The 24,103-nt window shown below is 39.3% G+C and overlaps 2 protein-coding genes across 2 annotated transcripts in view; one reads left to right on the top strand and one right to left on the bottom strand.

The window, feature by feature from the left end:
- PSMD1 (proteasome 26S subunit, non-ATPase 1) overlaps positions 1 to 24,103 on the bottom strand; it is a 126,464-nt gene that overhangs the window by 49,850 nt on the left and 52,511 nt on the right. The gene's annotated exons all lie outside the window — the stretch shown is intronic.
- Positions 12,028 to 24,031, top strand: HTR2B (5-hydroxytryptamine receptor 2B). The gene is made up of 3 exons (XM_073359106.1): positions 12,028 to 12,385; positions 20,345 to 20,545; positions 23,110 to 24,031. Exons 1-3 carry the CDS (start codon positions 12,037 to 12,039, stop codon positions 23,997 to 23,999), a joined length of 1,440 nt encoding a protein of 479 aa, XP_073215207.1. The 5' UTR covers positions 12,028 to 12,036; the 3' UTR covers positions 24,000 to 24,031.

The raw sequence follows: 24,103 nt of genomic DNA, 5'->3' as shown, positions 1-24,103 counted from the left end.
CCAGTTTGCTCCACAGTAGAGTCTCTATCATATGTTTTCCCACCCTCTGAAGAGCTAAAAGGTGGAAGCCAGGAGAATGAGCTAAAGTATGAAACAAGGTTCTATAAAACTGCTTTGACAAAAGAAGAGCATAGTGATGTTAGAGGACAGATTTTAGCATCAGTGCTTAATGAGTAACACTTGCCAGCCTCTCTGTGGGTAACAGGCTTACAACAGTCTACGGCAGAGGTCCCCAAACCGTGGGGCGTGCCCCACTAGGGGGGCATGGATGTATGTTCAGGAGGCACGTTTGGGGCCTGGGCCAGACCCCATAGTGGGAAGGGAAGAACCACCACCCAACTCTGCTCCTGGCCCCAGCCGCTGACCGAGGCCCCCGGCCAAGGCTCTACGCTCGCTGCCACCCCCAGCTATGGTCCCAGCCTCAGCCCCTTGACCCCTGCCCGCTTCCCTCCCCTCCCGGAGCCACGGGCCCACTGCCAGCCCCAGCTCCGGGGTATGGGGTGGGGGTGTGGGTGTGGACAGGGGTAAGAGAGGCTGCAAGGTAAAAAGTTTGGGGACCCCTGTTCTAAGGTTTATGATAAAGACTCAGGTTCTAAGGTTTATGATAAAGACTTGATTTGGGACAAAATGGTGGCCATGTTTAGTGCCATTTACAAAACACAATGCCATTTTGCAAAGTGATCAGATGAAAATCTAAAAAAGAGTAACAAGTAACAACCAGAATTGTATCAAGTATAAATCTTACACATGGAAGTAAGCATGACACACCAGGATAACATTTTGAGATTCAGCGGATAGGAATCTCAATGAGGATTCAACTTTGCACTACAGCTTTTAGAGGGGGAAAATGTGAAAACAGATATACTTGACAGATTTTAAGGCCACAAGGGACCATTATGATCATATAATCTGTTCTTCAGCACAACACAGGCCATACACTGAATATCACCCAGTAATTCCGGCACTAAAACCCATAATGTGTGATTAAACTAGAACATATATTTTAGAAAGACATAAAATATTTATTCTTAAATTGAATTATCTGGGTTCCTTCCTTTTGTTTCTAACAATATGAACATGGCTTTTGCACAAGCAAATGTCAGAAATCTTTTTTTAAACAAATTAAAGTTTTGTCTTATATAGCCTGACCATTTAAAAAAATTGTCATTTTAACAGCACTAGCAGATGTTGCTCTAACAAACCAGTTAAAAGAATAAACATCCCAAAGGAAGCCACATCCTTGTCCACTATTGGAACAAATCTTCTGAATTAATACATACCTTATCAAGTAACACCATGTAATAAAACCATGGAGCCCTCTTAAATGCATGCTTACTCAAGGACACATCCGTTAAATGCATGCTGTATTGAAGTCTTAGTTTAACAGGTTTCTTCTACAGTCCAAAGCTTTTCACTTCATCAGTACAGAATCTGGCCATGCTAGTATATCTTTGTCAACATCTGATACAGTTTTCTTATGAAGTTCCTTCCCCCCATGAACTGAACACAAGACAGCTTTCAATGCCCGCAACTTATATTTTCATATGTAGCCACACCCCCAGCGCTTAATTTGTAATGAAAGATGTTGGGGATCAAGCATTTTTTTTATTTATTTTTTTTTACTTTCACAGCTGACATGGCAAGCCCAGAGGTGCCTGGGCTATGAACTGCTTGCCAAGCCCAAAGGTGCCAGGGCTATGAACTGCCAAACCTGGCAAGCCCTGGCACAAATTAAGCACTGCACATCACAAACTTTCCCAAAGACTTCAGTCTCTATCCCTACCATTTCCCAATAGGAAAAAAATTACACAAGTATTTTAAAGTGAACTGGAAAGCTCTTTATCTCTCTAGGCCTAAATCCAGAGTTTAGCATTTCTCCTACAAGAGCTAACATCCTTATGCTGCTTTACACCATTAGTAAAAAGGAAATCACTGAAATCTTATTTGGGTCCTGACAGATAGTTGAAAATTGTGCCTGTGTCACCTGCCAAGTGGACTACTCAAAGAATTACTGCAATACCGAACCTTCCAGCTCTAGTACACCAGTTATGAATCTATGGCTTGGGCTTATTACTATCTGATGGCTGCTCAATGGCTCCTGTGTGGAAAATGAAGCTCAGATCTTGGTGAACCAGTATCCATATCCCAAAACACACCAACACAACTGGTGCCTCTTAGTTGACTATTTCAGTAGAAAGGCCAGAGACTGAATGGGCCCAGTCCAGCAGCTGACCCCACTAGGATAGGGTGGAGACAATTTCCAGAAGACACGGTCAGGAAAGATTTTACTGCTTTGGTATCTATTCTGAGGATAAAAGACTTCAGTCTCCACGTCTCAAACTGGCTCACGTTACAAGCAAACAAACAAAACCTTTAAAAAAAAAAAAAAAAAAAAAAAGATTTAAGGGAGTCTACCAGGACAGCAAAAAAAAAGATTCTCAACAGAATAAAATGGCTGATATTTTATTAGCTTTACTCACCAGTTAGTTCATCTGAAAACCTCTAAAGAAAAACAAACAGCTCATGCAGCTAAGGATTTTGGGTCTTTACAGAAACACGGGGCCAGAACAGAGACAGCATAGAACAGCCTCTTTAACTTTATCATCCAAAGGACCTGGTCCATTTGAACTATTATCTCATTAGTTCTTAGAGATGCTAGTCTCCTGTAAACAGATAAATCAATTAGCAACTAAGCATAGCATTGAATGTTCCCAAAAACATTATTCAGAGGAGCAAAAATGTGGGATTCCTCACCGCTCCCAGGGATGAGAGCTTTTCCTAAATCCACAATGCAAAACTTCATACAGTAAAAGCAGAAAATCATATATGGTAAGATTGTAATAAAGTCCTTGCAGAGGATTCAACCAGTCAGAACACAGGGTGGTCTGAGTACAAAAACATCTTGATCAGCTGACCATGGATGGTCATGTTTCAGTGGGAGTCATGAATGGCTTCCCCTGATCTCCAAAGTTATCAAAAGTTTCCTTCCCTTGCCCCTGTGACCCAATTTTTCGTAACATGTATGCTGGGATATTTTAAGGCATTTTATTTGGGGTTTCCCTTGAAAATCACTTACAGTCCCAACTACTGCAGAATGCAGCTTAGTGGACTTGTCTAGAAGGATCTCATTGAGACATTCTTTGGTGTATGCACCCTCTTCTCATTCACATTCCTCCTCTAAACTCCCTTCTTGCAGAAAGTATATAAGCACTACATTAAAACAAACTTAGCTCCTCTGCAGGGGTCTCCCAGTGTCTAGCCTGCTTAGGTTCTTATATCATGCTCATTTTCCAAGGTAACAGCATTTCAGTGCCTCCCATTTTCTGTGTCCGTTTTGTACACTGTGCACTCTTCAGGACAGGGATTGACTTTATTTCCTCTGTATATTTCAGCAACACTTAATTAATAAACCATTAATATACAGAGAAGATTAGCAATATGTACATAAGGCTGCTGAAAGTAAACGATCACATCATGTGTGCAGTAAGAACTAAAAATGGAAGTGTTTGAACCATCACTGAAGTTATGCAAGCATTTTTTTTTTTTAAAGACTCTAAATATTTTAGGATTTTACAATTTAGAGAAAAATAAGACTCTTGAAAATTAAAGAACAATGCCAAATATACTTTTAAGAACTTTTTAATTAATTCTCCCTGCATATTTTTCAGAAAGTTCCAAATATTTATGACTTTCCCCAACTATTGGACCTTAATAAATCATACAATATGAAACTATTTCCATACAGGGAATATCTGGCATGCTGATACTGCCATGACAGATGACGCAGAAAAAGTTATAATTACTTCAGCAATAATGACTTCACAAAGCGGAAAAATTGACATCTAATCACAAGATCTGGAGTCATTTCTACAGAGAGAAGTATCAATGGCTCTTTACAGACAAGGCAAGGCAAGGCAAGGCAGTCTCTACCCCAAAGAGCATGCAACTGAAGAAAAAACAGACTATGGGGAAGGGGGGAGAGAGAATGCAACAGGATGTTATGCAGTTTGGTTATGTTTGGCAGGCATTTTCTAATTCTGCTCATCAGCTCCTCTCTCGAGAAACTCCAAACCTTTGTCAATCCATTCCCATGCCTGGAAAAACTCAATCCAAGCTGTGCCCAATCCAGCTTCATTCCCTGCAGTAGCTTTCTCTAAAATACTTCCAGTTGTATATTCAGTGCCAGCTAGACAGAGGGAACTTCCGAGAGATTTAGCAGTTGGTCACCCTCAGGGGAAGCTCTTCTTTACACTACTGCATTACATCTACATTAGGGGTTGGCACCAGTTTGATGGCATAGCTGTAGTTTCACCTGTGCAAGTTTATCTAATATGGAGAGGGAAAAATTCAATAAAATAGTATCAATGATCTCGAAAAGAGTGAACAATGAGGTGGAAAAGTTTGTAGATGTTAAATGAGGAGAGTTAATTCTAGAGAAGGCTGTGAGGAACATGAGTAGGATCAGGCAAGACTAGACGAGGGAGAAGTATGCAAGTAGATGAAATTAACACAGAATCACTCCTGCTCTGTTAGTCCCTCAAATTGTCAGTTATATTTTAAAGATTGGAAAATGACTAGATCTAAAGGACAAAAATGAAAAATATAAGATTGTACACAGCTAAAGCATAATATCTCAGGATATTTCACTTCTCCCCTTGGACCTTCCCTTATCTCCTGGCTTTCTTTGCGATCCTGTACTATGCTAGGTCTAATGGCTGGAATCTCCAGAGTTCAGAGTGCCCTCAATCACCAAAGGCCTCAACAGAAATTGACAGGTTTCAGAGTAACAGCCGTGTTAGTCTGTATTCGCAAAAAGAAAAGGAGTACTTGTGGCACCTTAGAGACTAACCAATTTATCTGAGCATAAGCTTTCGTGAGCTACAGCTCACTTCATCGGATGCATACCGTGGAAACTGCAGCAGACTTTATATATACACAGAGAATATGAAACAATACCTCCTCCCACCCCACTGTCCTGCTGGTAATAGCTTATCTAAAGTGATCATCAGGTGGGCCATTTCCAGCACAAATCCAGGTTTTCTCACCCTCCACCCCCCCACACAAATTCACTCTCCTGCTGGTGATAGCCCATCCAAAGTGACAACTCTTTACACAATGTGCATGACAATCAAGTTGGGCTATTTCCTGCACAAATCCAGGTTCTCTCACACACACCCCCACCCCCATACACACACAAACTCACTCTCCTGCTGGTAATAGCTCATCCAAACTGACCACTCTCCAAGTTTAAATCCAAGTTAAACCAGAACATCTGGGGGGGGGGGGTAGGAAAAAACAAGGGGAAATAGGCTACCTTGCATAATGACTTAGCCACTCCCAGTCTCTATTTAAGCCTACATTAATAGTATCCAATTTGCAAATGAATTCCAATTCAGCAGTTTCTCGCTGGAGTCTGGATTTGAAGTTTTTTTGTTTTAAGATAGCGACCTTCATGTCTGTGATTGCGTGACCAGAGAGACTGAAGTGTTCTCCGACTGGTTTATGAATGTTAACAGAAATTGAGGCACTCAGAACCTTCTAGAATTATGCCCTTAGCTTAACTTTGTGGTTGTAATTATCAAGCATAGCTATGGGGCTGAAGAAATGGTAGCAGTTCTTTAAAAAAAAATGTATATATTGTAACATAGGTTTTCCCTCTCCCTGAGCAAATGTGAATTAAAGTTTTAAGAGAAAGAGTTAGGCACCAAACTGGGGCAAACGACCAGGGGAGGAAGGCTAGCCAAAGTAGCAAATATTCAGTTAGTGAGTCATGCATCCGATGAAGTGAGCTGTAACTCACGAAAGCTCATGCTCAAATAAATTGGTTAGTCTCTAAGGTGCCACAAGTACTCCTTTTCTTTTTGCGAATACAGACTAACACGGCTGTTACTCTGAAATGAGTCTCTGCTGTTACCTAATGGAACTTGCAGAAGGAAATGCTTCCTGGACAGCTATTCAGACCTGGGCAGGTACAAATCCAAACACCATCACACAAGGAATTCAGCTTTCTAGCCAACTGGAATCAGAGATCCACAGACTCTTAAGAATATCCCCTATACCAGACCTCAATACCACTATATTAACACTTTTTTGTACCAATCAAGGAAAGCTTATTTTCCCATAGGCTGTGTGTAAAAAGCACTCCTTTTCACTGTGAGAGAGAGAGAGAGAGATACAGACACACACAGCCAATCACAGTGGACAGTAGTTGCCTTTACTTCCTTAAGACACGTTTTTTCGTGCAAAATAGCAAACATCACAACACAGGACTGAAGAAAAATATGTCTCAGCAGGCTCTCAAAGTGAGCCCATTCTCACAGCAAGGAAGCAAGAGCCATTTGTATGGTACAACGCCAGAATACAATCACGTGTGAGGCACTCCAGAAGAGTACAAACACTTAATTTTCACTTCAGCAAGGAACAGCCCTCACTGCATAAGTCAAAATAGATGTTTCTCAGACATGTAGGATTCATAATAGAAATTTCTAGAACAAGTGATGTATTTAAAACCAGCTGGAGACAGCGAGTCCCTTCACAAGAGGGAACAGAGAATTTAGGTTGACAGAGTTACACTTTTATTGCTCATTTTCCCCCTTGAAATGGTTTAAGGTTAGTTCCTAACATGCTGTGAAAGAGAAAATTTAGAAATGTGACAAGTGAAAAATAATAAACCCCTTTGAAAATAACGACGCAGATCCAATATAGGCCGATATCAATAACTTATGTGACTACATCCACAATTTTTCAGAGCGCTAGTGTGTATTTTTCTCCAGAGGTTTTACTTCGGTTTCTTGAATTTGAACACGTGAGGCCAAGTCCTCGACTTCCTATACCCACACAAGTGGTCACGCTGAAGTCAATGGGATTAATTTAATCCCTGCGGTATCTTTTAATGTACTTGGGTACTTTTCTGGATTTTTGAGCGGGGGGGTGTTAGAGATTCAGACACTAGCAACCGTTTCATTAGCATATTGTCATATTCCCAAACTCTCTTGCAAAGGGAAAAAATAGTTCAGCCAAGTCTCAACCATGGAGGAAGACGAGACTTATCTACATTTTCACAGTAGGTGCAAGCCTGGCACCACTGAAATCAATGGGAGCTTGGGTGTGGCTTCAACAGGGCTAGGATTACACCAAAGACGTTTTTCAAAATTTTAAAAAAATAAAGTAAAAGCTGAGCAAGGGCTTGGAAGATGGAGATAACATGCTGATGTAATGAGGTCTTGGAATAGATGGGGGGCGGGGTACCTTGTATTGCTGAATAAGAGTCACAAAGGAGTATATACAAGTGATGTCACTGGTTTGAATTAAGCCGAGGTCAGTGGCAAGCAAAATGCTTTAACACCTACTGTCTGGTGGTCAGTATAAAAGGTGTGGGTGACCTCAATCCAGATGTGTACATCAGAAAAGTCAGCAGGGAGAGAAAAGACCTTGCGACTGGGCCACCAAGAAGTTATTTTTCCGGTCTACAAAAGGACACCAATCTACATCCTACGTGGTGTGTTCCTTGCCTACGGCATGGCTTTGTCTATGCTAGCACATTTCACAGCCTTGAGTCACCCCAGAAGAGCTCCACTGAAGTGAGCAATGGTGGAATTGAAGCTGTAGGGTAGACAAGACTCATTCGTTTTGATCGCTCATCCGGCCCCTCTCAAGGTGGTGATTTATGGCTATGAAGTTTGCTAGTGCTAGGACAGCACAATTTGGCTTTAGCACATGGAAGTGTCTTCTACTTTTCATCCTCTCTTCCTTCATTTCCCTCACTCTCTCCCACTTTCTCTAGCTACCTCTTAACCCTCAAGTAGCTCAACAAATCAGAACTACTAACAAATAGGACTGGATTTTCAGAAACAGCATCCATTTTGTGCCTACAAATAAATGCAGGTGCATTTCATAGCACTTAATCTCCACTTAGAATCATACAATACCAGGGTTGGAAGGGACCTCAGCAGGTCATCTAGTCCCACCCCCTGCTCAAAGCAGGACCAACCCCCAACTAAATCATCCCAGCCAGGGCTTTGTTAAGCCTGACCTTAAAAACCTCTAAGGAAGGAGATTCCACAACCTCCCTAGGTAACCCATTCTAGTGCTTCACCACCCTCCTAGTGAAAACGTTTTTCCTAATATCCAACCTAAATCTCCCCCACTGCAACTTGAAACCATTACTCCTTGTTCTGTCTTCTGGTACCACTGAGAACAGTTTAGATCCATCCTCTTTGGAACCCCCTTTCTGGTAGTTGAAAGCAGCTATCAAATCCCCCCTCATTCTTCTCTTCTGCAGACTAAATAATCCCAGTTCCCTCAGCCTCTCCCCATAAATCATCTGCTACAGCCCCCTAATCATTTTGTTGCCCTCCGCTGGACTCTCCAATTTTTCCACATCCCTTCTATAGTGGGGGGACCAAAACTGGACACTACGCCAGGTGTGGTCTCACCAATGTCATATAGAGGGGAACAATCACTTCCCTCAATCTGCTGGCAATGCTCCAATTTATACAGCCCAAAATGCCGTTAGCCTTCTTGGCAACAAGGGCACACAACCTTCTTGTAGTGTGGGTCCCCAAACTGGACACAGTACTCCAGATGAGGCCTCACCAATTACGAATAGAGGGAAATGATCACTTCCCCCAATCTGCTGGCAATGCTCCTACTTATACAGCCCCAAACATCACTTATACAGCCACTTGATGAGGCCTGCAAACCAGGTAGAGATCTGTGGACTAAAAACTGCCCTCATGATTATTTTCATTATAAAAATCATATCTGCAGTTACATGCAGGCATAAAATCAAAGACCTAGTTGAAGCCTTGAGAAAACTGGATAAAAATGGTCACTAGAGTGATATTTTCTTCTCTTTGCATTAATTTCAGTTTTATTTTCATGTGCATGATATTGTTTATTTTTCTGATACTTCAAGAGGGAACATGATGGTTAGATGCAGGTGGCAGTTACCGCACCTGGACTTTTCATTTCCTAAAATAATTTTTTTTCAGAAGATAAAATGTCTCGGACCCTATGAGACCCCTAGGGATTGAGATAACAGGAGATCTTCCGTCCTAGTTCCCTTATATAAAATAAGGGGCATACATTTTTCTGGAAATTCTATTCCACCTTCTATTATGCAGATATAAGATATGTGTGTGCCATGTAGACATGTCAGAAAAAATGGAAGTAATTCTGTAGCATTTATTTTTCATAACGTAGGCAACTGTATTAAGGCATTGGAATACTGGATGTCATTTGTGACTCTCCATCCCATCTGCTCGGCGGGGAAATAGAGGATCCTTAAAATAAATTGTTCACCGTAGTTGAAAAAGATATTGACAGCCCACAATAGGAAACAATTCTATGTTAAATTTAAAGCTTACAGAGCAAAGTGGGAACAGAGTGTTTTTTTAAAGCAGTATAAATAGATGCAAGTGCTGGTACGATCATCTCTTTAACCATTCACATATTACTTGCCCAGGCCTAATCTGGTTCCAAGTGGGAGGAACAAGCTATCATGTTATTAATGTAATTTAATTTTCCATTCATCCATGTGAAATTAGTACAAAATATGAGCATATTAGTACTATATAACCATCACTGTAATACAATACGAATGTACAGAATTAACATGGTGGAAAGAATATACTACAAACAGATTCTATGACCTGAGCAATAGGACCATGAAATGGTTAAAATACAAGTATGCATATTTTATTTTTTTCCTATTAACCAGCAAGTATTAAATGGGGGGTGGGGGGGAGAAAAACCTTTTCTTTGACATAAAGAAATCCTAAACTACTTTATCTGTAATGTGCACTGTTAATCTTAAGAGGTTGCTGTTCAGGTTCAAAAAATGTCATATATTAAATTATTTCCATAATTTATTTACAGCAGATTTTTCTCTTCACCTATGTGGATTCCAGGAAGTGGATGCAATTTTTAAAAATTAATACAGAATGAATCATGATTCACTGGGGACCTGGTCCTGACAGAGCACGACGAGTATAAGCAATTCACTAAATTTAATGGTCTGTGATATACAAGTTGATCTAACTGATCTAATGGTCCCTTCAGCCTTAAACTGTAGAAATCTATGACCTCACCTATGTCTGATTATTACACACTTGCCATGTGGCTCTCCTCAGAAGTAAATTCAATTTCTGTTTTATAGATGGGATGTATGATCAAGTTAACAACTTTCAACTGTGTTGGAAGGTAAGAATAGAAAATACTCTTAAGTAATAAAAAGCAGCTGTATCTAGGAAGGCTTAAAGTGACAGTGCATGCATTTAAAAGGATATGTTAGAACACACTTTTCTAAAACAAAACACTTCAAAGCCTAACAAACTAACAGAAGAGTTTACACTAACTCTCAACTTTCCAGGGTTAACTGTGCTCATGTTGAGAGAGAGAGAGAGAGCGCCGAGAACTACTTTGAATACAGTTGTATACTGTAGTGTGAAGCGTGGTCATACACTGCATCTGCACATCCAGACACAGGGACAAGGAATGTACACTATAGGTCTGGAGCACTAAATAAATAAAAAGGAAATAACCTTCCTTGGCTCTTTTCCAGCTGTAAAAAAAACCCACTCATTTATTTCCTTGTTTTCAATCACTGGAGCTGGATGCACTGGAATGAGTCAATCAACAAACGATAGCAGCAGATGGCAAGTTTTGCTAACAAACGCAGAGAAAACTGCACACAGAATGAGAGGCAGGAGAAGAACTGTGAAACACTCAAGAGACATGTATTAAGCATGTAAGTAAGATCCCCAAAAGACCAGGAGAAGCGGAAAACCAAGAACTTTGCTTTTAAAAACAAAAAACAATGTGGCAAGAATTATTTTTCCCCTCCATTCAATACCAGTTGGAGAAAATACACACAAAGAACTTGACTTTAAAAACAGAAGAAATTCAATCTTGACGTTTAAAAACAAATGGGAAGGTATGGACAAAGGTTTTTGTTTTAAGAAGATTCCAAGAGGAATGAAAAACTTGTCTTCTAGAAAGTGATGTTAAAAAATTATGTGCTGAAATCCAGCATGTGATGAAAAAGAAGATCAAACTGCAGAAGAAATTTATCCCTCTCGAACCCTCAGGGAAACAAAATCCAAGAGAAATCTAAGGTAAGGCTTTCTTCACAGAAAACCTGCAATGAACCAAATCTAGAAAATATTTAAACATATGGCTAGTTAAAGTGTCTGCTTGTAAGAGGGAAAAGCAAGCGATAAGACTTCAGCAGAGTTTAGAGCTCGGGGAGGCTGTGTTTAATTAAAGTCTTGCTCAAGCCTTAAAGAAAGGAGCTCCAAACAGTGCGGATTTTACGTGTCCCTCCCATTTAAATAATGAGTAACTTTAAAATGTTCGAGTTCCATAAATTGTCTACGACTCTCTTGAGATGTAGTCACCAGTGTTTTACTGTTAGCTGCTCTCTGACCTACATCTGATAAATGAGGGACTGTAGCCATTAAAGAAATCTTCTATATCATTCGCAACCATGCTCTGGGGGATGATAGCTCTTTGGGGAAACAGGATTCTTAACAGGGGAAATATAGGTACTGTACTCTGCCAACATGCATGCTAATATAGACTAGACACTCAGAGGAGGAGTTGTACATACACAGCATAAGCATCAGGTTTTTGCACTTTGTAAATAAAAAATGATGCAATCTATATATTTTGTATGTAGGGGGAAGCTGTCGGCATGCAAGTTCACACACCATATTTCCTGCTGTAGGAAGACACAAGAAGCAAAAAACTGTCGCCTTCTCGCAGCCATTGAATTCTCTCATAAACCCTTCTGAAACCTAAGCTTCTCTAGAAGAGTAATCAGACCACTGGACCCTGCCAGCCAGAGTCAATACTTTCATTTTTAAGAGGAACGTGCATGCAGTAAGGAACGGAATACAAGTTTAGATCTAATGCTCTGGCATGGGTGCAGCATATCACAGCATCAGATGACCAGTTTACCTTACTGACCATGCTGACCTTTCTTCAGGATCGTACCGGACCAGAGAGGAACAGCCAGCTGCTATATCTTACAACATGTCTGAGCAAAACTCAATTCCTGAATACATCCTGCTGGGTACAAAGACGTCCTATCCCTTAAACGGGTATGGATCTGGCAATGGATCTTTGACACAGCTCTCAGTAACAGGGGAATTCAAACAGAACTACTTGAATGATGAACAGGGGAATAGACCACGGTGGGCAGCTCTGCTGACCCTAATGGTTATAATCCCCACCATTGGGGGGAATATACTTGTTATACTGGCTGTGTCCCTGGAGAAAAAGTTGCAATATGCCACAAATTACTTCCTTATGTCCCTGGCGGTGGCAGACTTGCTGGTTGGATTGTTTGTGATGCCGATTGCCCTTATCATCATACTGTTTGGTAAGTATTTCAATTTGTTCCTGCCATCAAGCTTCCATAAGTGGAGCAAATATGCTAAATATACTTTAAATAGGACAACTGCTTGTTTACATACCCCGCTTAATTGTGATAATGTTATTTTCTGTGAGCATATCTGGCTAAACACTTCTCAATTCCCCCTACCTCTAATTATAAGATACATTTTCTCAAGACGCAAGCTTAAACAAATCTACTACGAATATCCTTTCCCTTGTCTCCCACCCCTTTATCGGAGAAGCTAACTACACCTCTGAGGAGCAACTACAGGTACCACACAATGGACAAAAGGTATAGGGTGAATGATTATTAGCAGTGCAATGTTGAACATCCACTCTCGTTAGATATTATACTCATAATAGAAATTTTCTCTTTCGGAAGTGCTAAGCAGTTTGGGATAGTTGCATTGGACTGAATAGCTTTTCACCACATCTCAAGGAGTTGGTACCACTCAGTGAGAACAATTTTCGGTATCATTTATATAACCCAGGTACGCGTTTCAGATAATCTCTGGGATCACTGACGGCAACAATTCTAAGGTGTCACTTGCAGAAAAACTGATTTTTCAACTGCCCTAGGGAAATGGCAAAATTCATAATGCACTCCAAAGAGAGATGGTCCATCTGTCCAGCTAGTCCAATATCAGGCCATCTGTGCACCTGATGCAAGAGATCCAGGTTTCCATTTACCCTGACTCATGAGGAATAAAACAGATTTTGATGAGATTATACGCTGGAGTTTGACATTTTCTTGTTTATTCCATAATGACTAACAAAAACATTCATATTTTCAGGGACCTATTATTTAAAATGTTGTATTTATACGTAATTTGGTAACAATTTTATGGGAAATTTTCTGAATGGTTTTTCTTTTGTTGTTGTTGTTATTGTTTAAACTTGCTTAAAATTTTTTTTTAGTTGTAATTTTTTTTTTTTATCTATTTGGCAAATATTCAGATGTATAACAGCTACAGTGATGTTGTGTCTATTTTTTCAAGTGAACCCCATGCAATACCCCCATGCTGGTAACCAAACCTTTGAGATAAAGTGTACCACTGACCCATAACTAATGACAGACAGCAGAAGTTCTGTGTTTTTATATTAAATCTCTAAGGGTTGATCTTGGGACAGCAGACACAAATTTAAAGTATTAAATGCATAGCGGTAATCAGCAGACCTACCTCTCCACAAACGACTGCTGTCAATTTGGTGACAGTTTCTCTTAAGTCATAAAAATGCCTCACAGTTAGTTTCTCTATATAAAGTGTTACTCAATATATAAAGATGTCAAACTGACTACAGAACAATCAACACAGTAAAGATAAGGGGCATGTTCTTTTCAAGCAACAGTTTCTAGAAAATGACTATGCATAACTAGTATACAGTTTTCCAATTGGAAAGAAAAAAATCTGTTTCAAAATGTACACAAATTTTGAGATCTTAATATAAAATTTTCATAGTTTTTCTTTAAAAAAAGCTCAAATAAGACTAATCCCCTTTCCCAATACCTCATTTACAGAGCAGAAGACAGTGTAAGAAATATAGGCTGAAAGAAGACACCTTAAAGAATCAGAAAATTATTAATAAATCATCATAAATAAGCCAAATCCGAATAGCAGCCAATACAATGTGAAGCTAAACTTTATCTTTCTGAATTTCACTAGTCTCCCAATAACCGATTTTGCCTAATTTTCCTACTTTTTCTTTTATTGCTACTTAATCTCTCAATTAATCCGGAGCTAAAGCTGTTGTAACCAAGGTTAAAACATGCTAGGAATCTTAATTTAGAATTCAACAAAAGCATCTTTCATGTTGCAGGATGTTTTAAAGAAAAAAGTAAAATTAAAAATAATTAAATGGGTGTAGTAAGGCCATGGCAGGCACTTCACATAACTGACCAATGCTAAACACTGAAATTACTTCTATAAGATGTCTCCTTGGCAGCAAAATAGAAAAACATTTTGCCTCCTCAGCAGCTGGTGGAAGATGCTGAGGTGTTTATAGAAAGTTCAGACCAGGAGCAAAACGTTAGGGGTTGTTGGACTGGAACAAGATGGTTAAGCACACAACAAGACCACAATATCTAAGGTTTATTAACCAGATAACTATTTGAACAACAGAGAATAATCACTGACAGAGGCAGCCAATTAAAATCTACCCTTCCCATGTTTTCAGACAAGAACATTTTCATAATAGTGAAATAAGCATGTGCCAGCTATTGATACAGAATACAAATATTTTGTCTCTGATTTTTGACTTGTATCTCATTACATGGCAGATATGTGGGGAAAGGTGTGAACTATTTAAAATGCAGCAGCAGCAATCACTTTAATCTTTGCTGGTAACATGCAACAATATGTTTAAACGTAAAATCCACGACAGAGACGGACTCCACCCAGCGAATACTTACAAAAGTTAACACTAATAAACTTAATTGTTCCAGTAATAGAGGCTCTTTTTTACACATTTGACCTGTAACAACTTCACTAATATAGTGGTGTTCTTAAATGAAATAGTATAAACTTCAGAGTGAGTGATTGAGCCATATTTCAATGCTGATGGAATGCACATGGTGGCTTTAATTTAAAAAAAACTTTAAAATGTCAGAATGTGTGAACTGTTCATTGTTTTTATTGAACTGCTAAACTGTTTGCACTGCTTTCATTAACAGGTTAGCATGTTAGTAAATGGAAGTATGCTCTGTTGTCTCCATTAATAATATTTGGAACCACTGGCTATAGCCGACGAAAGCTTATGCCCTAATAAATGTGTTAGTCTCTAAGGTGCCACAAGGACTTCTCATTGTTTTAACAAAAGGTTTTGTTACTGATCTGCAAATACGATCAACAAGTACTTGTGGAAGAGGGGATAGGAGAATCATAAGGTTGCAAGAGACTACAAGTGTCATCTAATCTAACCCCTGGCAAGATGCAGGATTTGTTGTGTAAAGATCCTTCTCTTTTCTATGAGGTTTGAGGCTGGAAGCTCAGTACCTGAGATTTTAGGGAGAAAGCTGGTTGAGAGTATATCGTGATTTTCCTTTAACTTAAAAAAAAAAAAAAAAGAAATCAGTATTCCTAGTGTTGATGTATTTCAAGGGCGCAAAATATCCTTTAAATAAAATAAAAGAACATGTCGATTTTCTGAACAGTAAACTATTATAATGTCCATCACCCAAGAAAACTGGGAATCTCAAGCACTCTCATGCCAGTTATAGTTAGGTTACATTGCAAATCATTCATCTTTCCTTCATTTATGGGAATATAGTGAAGATAGAAAGTAAACAATTGTGAAAAGACTCCAGAAATATCACCAAAAGAGATCAGACCAACTTCATGGATGGCTGACTATTTTCAAAATCTGCAAGACGGAAGGAAACTAAAACAGTTTCAGGACAATTTTAATAAAAAGCATCTTTAGTTAACTATTAAATAAAGGTACTTTGGTAAATAACTTCTCCCCGACTACAATTTTAGTTATATGGATCAAGAAAATTTAATGTAATCATTCAAGCTGAATAAAAAAGCAAGAAAAGCAGCTAGGAAATCAAAGTCAATGAAGGCCCCGCCATCAAGTATTTTCATCAGGATAAACCATACTTGAGAGGCTACACACGCAGTAACTTCTAAAATAAAGCCTGAGCTTACATCGATATGGAAGAAAAAAAAAAGTCAAACTTCCACCTCAATAAAAAAACCTTACATCAACAAAATGACTCATAATGAAATCCCTTACAGGCAACAAATTTCAATAGACTATAGAGCACATTACAACAAAGTTGAAAATAATAATTTCCAACACTTATGTGAAGGACTTCCTTTATCTCACTTACATGAATACATAATTAGTGCCGTCTAATCATAAGCATTCAAAGAATCTTTCAAGGGCTTAAATCAGGAGCAGCTCCTCTATACTGTATCTAGTTTTAAGGATTACCTTGAAAACCCATATTCCCTATAAAGCTTTCCTTCTCATTTCAGTAAATCAAAGCCAGAAATTGTCTGTAAAAACCCATCGTTTACTCAAGACAAACCAAAACAAAAACAAAAACGAACATTGGAGCTCCAAAATCAGGAATATTTTATTAAGAAAAACACAAGTAATTGGGACATTTAAAAATTTACATACTTTTCAAAAAAAATCTACATTCCGATTACCAAGAGGCAGCATTACAGAATAAGCTTTAAACACACAGCTAATTATTTGCCCCAGACAAAACAGACATTTGTGATGGGAGAAATCACTATTTCTAAAATCCCAAACTAAACCAGACCTGTTAAAAACTTTACCTCCCTGCTCCATTATTTCATGTATGTGAGTTTTACTTTCAAACCAGAGTTTATGAATAATTTACACACCGGGATAATACATTTATCCAACAGGTTACTATAATGCTCAAGGATCGAAAACTGTTCTACAAGTATTTGAGGAAGGCTCTATTATGTTTCCTCTCCCAATCCCCAAGTTTCAGAAATATCTGAAATGACAATTCACAGACAGAAAACTCTACTATGTACCTGAAGAGGTGGAGATCATGAAAATGCAACCATTAAATATATTTTTGGAAGGCAGAGATTTATTTTTAACAAATATTTTTCTTCAACACCTTCTTACATGTCTGCCAGTCTTGGTCAGGATTCTATAAAGGGCAATTTGCCACAAAATGGTAGAGAATCATGTAGAGAATTTTTTGTTTTATATACTAGGATTGTTTGTATGTACCTAATATTACAGGATACAGAGGACAGAACCCATGCCTACTGATTTAAGTGGTGGCAGGATCAGGTAACTGAAAGGGCCCTGTTGGCAGTGCCAGATTGGGAAGCAAACATTAGTACCCAGGGTAACAAGACCAGCAAAGCAAAGAGGATAGCCAAAAATGGTCCTCAAACACTCCGATGAAGTGGATTTTAGCCCACGAAAGCTTATGCTCAAATAAATTTGTTAGTCTCTTAGATGCCACAAGTACTCCTCATTCTTTTTGTCATTTCAGAGCATTCATCTTTTATCACACGTATTTGCAAATAAGTCAACAAGATTAAGGAATACAGCAAGAGATGTCACGTTATTAATCTAGCAAAGTAGTTCTCAATCAGGGCAACACTTACCCCTGGTGGGTACGTAGAGGTCTTCCAAGGGGTACACCAACTCATCTAGATAATTGCCCAGTTTTACAACAGGCTACATAAAAAACACTAGTGAAGACAGTACAAACTAAAATTTCATACGGACAAAATGAGAAAGTAAGCAATATTTCAGTAATAATGTGCTGTGACACTTTTGTATTTCTATGTCTGATTTTTTAAGTAAACAGTTTTTGAGAGAGGTGAAACTTGGGGTATTCAAGACAAATCAGACTCATGAAAGAGGTTCAGTAATCTGGAAAGGTTGAGAACCATGATCATATTGAGCAATTCTTAATACAGAACTACAAAATGACAGTGTTAAAATTGTAATTTTGTTTCAAACAAACAAAGATTTAGGATGACTATATCCCTCGTTTCTCATCAACTACTGTATTCAAAAACTCTGGAGTAATTTTTGGTGGAAAAACCATATCTTACACAAGTTCATAATATGAGAGGCTGCTACTCCTCTCCTCCCTCTATCAAAGAAAAATATAAACAGAAAAAGGTTTCTACATTTACATTGTGGTCAGCAATTACTAAAAGCTTTGCAGATCTTATAAAAATTTTCAAGGCTTCATTGCATACAAAAAAAACTTGAGTTCAGAACAAGGAAAGGACAGCTCCATTGCCAAGCATTAAAGGATGCCTTTTGTAAGGAACGGGTTAACTGAAAATGAAGAAAATCCATTTTACTGCAATGCACATGTCCCCTCTCTGCAAGGCTACCATTTATGAGATACCATCTAAGGAGTACTGTATAAGGACTTTTGATAGGAAACACTGAATCATTCATTTGAAATTCAGCTATTAATGCCAACTGAACATCCTTTAGTATGCAAAATGTACACGTTTGCAGTTCACACCTCATTGTCAGAACTGTGCTAACTTCACTTATTTCAGCCATAGTAGAGTTCTTGCCTTTTTAGAGAGAAGCTCAGCATTCCAAAAACTTACCAAATTAATTGGTTGTTTTAACTACTTATTTTTTCTGGCATGCTGACTTACATAGTTGGTTGAATGACTGCACGACAGGCCTTTTAGGTTAAAAAAAAAAAAAAGATATATCTTACAGCCTAATGAAATTGTGCACAGAAAGGTAAAAGTGAATGTGTGTTGAATGCTCTAATAATGTATTTTTCCATATATCTGCACCCTACCTCATTAATCAACTTTAAATTATTTTCTGTAACTAAGTTTCCGCTCTGCCTGATACTCAGGAATCATGCAACTGAATATCAAGACTTGTGGTTAGTTTATTCAAAAGTAGTTAATCTTTTTCCATTATGCCTGACCTCCTATTGCAATCTCACCTGGAGCTCACTACTTTAGGAGAGGTGCAGTAATATTCTCAGTCTCCATCCATTTCTTTCCTTGTCCAGATGGCTAAGTCTCAACATATACATCAGGGCAGACCAGCGTAATTTAGCCTGTTTCAACGCAATTTTCCCCATTCCCCTTTGCTTGAAACTCAAAGCCACTGCACCACCATATCATTTCACAATAGTCTCAGCGCGAAATCAAGCTTCAAATCTTAAACTGCTGCAACATTACACCGTTGATAAAATAACGGACTCAGTTACTACATGAGTTCATTTAACATTCTCAGGACAGTCAGTCCTTGTTTATTCACAGCAGGGAGTTCAAAACTAAATATGTTTAACCCATCATTCTACAAAGAGCTGATAATTTTCTGGCAGTACCTTAACTGCACCTACAGATCAGTATGTTCATATACATACAAAACACTAAAGCACCTTTTAAACTCAACAGCCACCCAGCAGCAGTGGCTTGTGACACAAACCACTTGTAAATGAGATCAATTAGTTTACAAAAAAAACTGAATAGCTTCATTAATGTCCATTCGCTGATGTTCAGCGTAGAAAATATTTATGAGATCTTCACTGGGGAAGACACAGCTCTCAAATACCAACCCTTTGGAAGGTGAAAATACAAAGTGAACGTCCCAATCCTGAACAGAAAGCAGCTGATGGACTATTTTACTTGCTACACAGATAACATTAAAGCAGATTAGCCCTAGTCAAAAATACAACTTTTAAGACTGTGTAGAAGCCTGAGCTATTGCTCTTGAAAATGACGTGAAGGGGAATTAGTCAATTTCTTTTGAATAAAAATAGGTATCCACTCACTGATGGCAGAGTCCTGTTGAGCCGCCACACATGTGATGCAGTGACACGGCAAACCCTTTCATTATAAAACTGTATGCACTAGAAAGACTGTTCAAGACATCCCTAACCCTGGAACTTAAGCCATGTCTCTCCATCGCTATGACAGACAAGTCACCACTTATTTTCTCCATTGTTAAATATACCTCTAATCCAGTGGACTTTATGGAGATAGTAACTGTGAAATACAATCAACATGGTTTGTTATTAATCTTGCTTATTACAGTAGTGTCTGGGGACCAACCAAGATCAGGGCACCCTATTGGGCTAGACACTGTACAAAGTTGTAGACAGTCCCTCCCATGAAGAGTTTACAAGACAGACAGACAAAGAGAAAGGGAAATAATATACAAGACATCACTGTGATGGCAGCAAGCATTAGTTCTACCATTTTTGGCAGGGGAATTTGGGGCTGGGGTGGGGGGGAATCATATGAGGGATTAGCTAAAGAGAAAAACAAACAAGGGAAGGAAGAAAGGAGAGGAGAGAAAGGTCTGAGGGCAGGTATGGAGTAAGGTATGATTCCAAAGAGTTTATTAAGAGGCTTCTATGACATGCATGAAGGAGAAAATACATACTGAACACTCAAAGGACATTAGAAATAAACCTAATAGCTTTCCTGTTTTCTTTCAGATAACGCATGGCCGCTTCCACCTGACTTGTGCCCTGTCTGGCTATTTCTTGATGTCCTCTTTTCCACAGCATCCATTATGCATCTCTGCGCCATCTCACTGGACCGTTATATTGCCATAAAAAAGCCAATCCAGGCCAGTCAATACAACTCTCGGGCTACAGCTCTCATCAAAATAACTGTGGTGTGGCTTATTTCAATAGGTAAGTGGGGTTTTTGATACTGGAAAGGGGAGAGAAACCCTTTCACTACTAAATCATTAGTTCAAAACTGGGGCAAGACTGCAAATGGCAAAGTACTAGCTGACGGCAGCCTATATCAACGGAGCTGATCTCGGTCCATTTCTTAGTGAGCAGGTGGCTACGTCACAAAATCCATTTAACAGGTACTAGCTGGCCGATTTATTGGAGAGGTCAAGGACTGAATAGGAACGAAGTTCAAAGATTTTTTTTTTCCACCCACAGAAGGATGCAACACACGAAGGGGCAGCATGGGGTGGACTGCATTGCAGCTGCTTATGTTGCATCTTTTTTAGGGATGCAAGACTTTAGGTTCCAGTGCCGGCAATCTGATGCCTGTCAGTAACAGATTTGATTTTAAGCCCTGAAACTGTTGCTGCTGAAATTCCTGCCTCATTTAAAACTACCCAAGGAGAAAAAACTGGATAATAGGGTTGAGAATTTTGTTTTAAAGCTGTGCAGAAAGAGGGATAACTATGTAAAAATTTCATCTTTCAATCATGGATTCAAGTAAGTGAGCTCCCAGTAACATTCATTTCAGAAATTAAGGTGTGCTGTCAAGATACAAAAAGTCAAAGCTTAAGTGTTTAAAAAAAATCTATTTATAAGTGAAATGCAAAATGTAATGGTTTATATCAGTGGTTCTCAACCAGGGGTCTGGGGCCCCTGGGGGGCCGCAAGCAGGTTTCAGAGGGCCGCCAAACAGGACCAGCGTTAGACTCGCTGGGGCCCATGGCAGAAAGCTGAAGCCCCACAGCATGAGGCTGAAGCCTGGAACCCTGAGCTCTGCTAGCCAGGGCTGAAGCAGAAGCCTGAGAAACTTAGCTTCTCGGTGCCCTCTGTGGTTTGAGGGCCCGAGCAATTGCCCTGCTTGCTACTCCTTAATCCCAGCCCTGGCTTTTATACGCAGCAAACCAGATGTTGTGGCATAGGGGGGCCGTGGAGTTTTTATAGCATGTCAGAGGGGCCTCAGAAAGAAAAGGGTTGAGAACCCCTGGTTTACATACACTTTTAAGTGTTTTCTGAACTCTTTGTATATGGCATATGGCTCATCTTTAATACATTTGTGCACAAACGGAACTTCAGACATCGGTTTCAGAGATCAGAGAAGCTAAAGCATTTAGTTCAGATAACTCGTTTGCAATGACAGTAAGATACAGAAGTGGTGCTAGAAAAGCAAATAATGCCACACAGAATGAGCCACACCCTGCCAGGAGCATAAACTGTTTTCTCTGGGTAACTTAGGCTACTGATACAGCATAGGTGAAAAGAATTTATAACTATGCTCTTGACCTACATATAAAGAAAAGGAGGACTTGTGGCACCTTAGAGACTAACAAATTTATTTGAGCATAAGCTTTCGTGAGCTACAGCTCACTTCATCGGATGCATGTATGTATCCCTAACAACAGAACTCCCAATATGAATACATTTAGAGGACTACTTTGATGACTGGAGAAAAGATTTATCTCTACTTTAAAAGGAGAAAGGAAATTCCAGTGGAGGCAAGACACTTAGAAGCTGACCTTTTAATATCTGATTTACTTCTATTAATCAGCACTGTACTTCTTCCTTTCTTCTTATCTATCATAAAAAGTACTCAACGGCTGAGCCCTGGCTTCTTGACTCAAAGGTTAATTTGAGTCAGTCTTTGTTTTAAATCTTTGCTGTTTCCAAAGGTGTGTCTGTTATTAAGGAAGGGATCAAGTGATTGAAGGCTAGGTCATTTCACAGCTTTCAACCGACACCACTAAGAATGCTGGGGAATGCAGAAGTACAGTAAATCCCTAGATCTTACTGAAAGGTGTTGTAGAGAGTAGCACGAACAACCTTCATCAGACAGGAACCTGTTTTTACCGTCAGATAGATCTTTACCAATAGAAATACTGACTGTAATTTCCGTTAGAGAAAATTAATTTAAGACAAGCCCTCTGAGGTATTTTTTTAAAAAACTGTTAAAACAGCAAAGCTTCATTTAAAGACTCTAAATAGCCAAGAGACTTTAAACAACAAACCTATACTGAGCACACATTGCATCACTTTAACCACTTGTATATTCAAGAGAGTCAGCTCAGGTGAAAGGCTGCTGGCTGACTGAGTCTCATCACTTGATGTGCTTCAAGATTAAATAGAGTCAAATTGTGCCTATTTTGTGGATTAGGTCTTCAGAAACCCCAAAAGTTACATTCAGGAAGGGTAGGAGATAGTAGGAAAAAATGTTACTTCAGTATTGCAACTGCTCCAGAGTTTAAATTAATATTAAGGTCTACCCTGATTCCTGAATTGTTTAAGTGTTGGGGTCACCCTCAGTTAAACAAGGCAAGCTTTTAATACCAAGCTTGCTGAATTTATTAAAGTTGTATTTACCCAAATCTCCAGCTAATATTCTTAACTACAGATACTGCTGTGCTCACTTGCTCAGTGTAGCTCTCTCATATCATGCTCCCTTAGGACACTCTGAAAATGCAAAACCAAGTGAGAGATTGAAGAGGATACCAAGCTGAACTATTTCTGTTTTTCTTCTGTAGGCATTGCCATTCCAATCCCGATCAGAGGTATAGAGGATGGAGACGGCACGTCCACAAACATCACATGCGTCCTGACACCCGATCGTTTTCGTGACTTCATCCTATATGGGTCACTAGCTGCATTCTTTGTTCCGCTTGCAATTATGATAGTCACTTACTTTCTGACCATACAAGTGCTACGTAAGAAGGCCTACTTGATCAACAAGCCACCTCAGCGCCTAACTTGGTCTACCGTGTCTACAGTATTCCAACGGGATGGAACACCCGGCTCATCGCCTGAAAAGGTGGCCATGTTAGATGGCTCCAGAAAGGATAAGGTTTTGCCCAGCACAAATGAAGAGATGTTCATACGCAGAATGTCCACTGCTGGAAAGAAGTCTGTGCAGACCATCAGCAATGAACAAAGGGCCTCAAAAGTCCTGGGGATTGTATTTTTTCTTTTCTTGTTGATGTGGTGCCCATTCTTTATAACAAATATAACTTCTGTTTTGTGTGACTCGTGTAGCCAGGAAGTTATTCAAAGGCTCATGGAAATATTTGTTTGGATAGGATATGTATCCTCAGGGGTGAACCCTCTGGTCTACACGCTCTTCAACAAGACTTTCAGGGAGGCTTTCGGCAGGTACATCACCTGCAATTATCGGACCGGAAAGCCAATGAAGGCCTTTCGGAAATGCTCCAGCAGGATCTCCTTCAGAAACTCAATGGCAGAAAACTCCAAACTCTTTATGATGCACGGGATGCGAAACGGAATTAGTCCCGTTATGTACCAGAGCCCAGTGAGGCTTCATAGCTCACCAATCCAGTCATCGTCAGCCATTCTACTAGACACATTGCTGCTCACAGAGAATGAAGTTGATAAAACAGAAGAACAAGTGAGCTATGTATAATGGAATGAAAACCATGTCCACAACTAATTATACGACTACATATTGTACGTAAATATGCTTTATGAAGGATATAAATATTATTGTCTTCTGTTATTTATAACAAG

This window comes from Lepidochelys kempii, chromosome 9, assembly GCF_965140285.1.
Source record: "Lepidochelys kempii isolate rLepKem1 chromosome 9, rLepKem1.hap1, whole genome shotgun sequence".
Lineage (NCBI taxonomy): Eukaryota > Metazoa > Chordata > Testudines > Cheloniidae > Lepidochelys > Lepidochelys kempii.
Note: the sequence above shows the minus strand (reverse complement) of the source record. Positions and strands in the feature narration are given on the sequence as shown.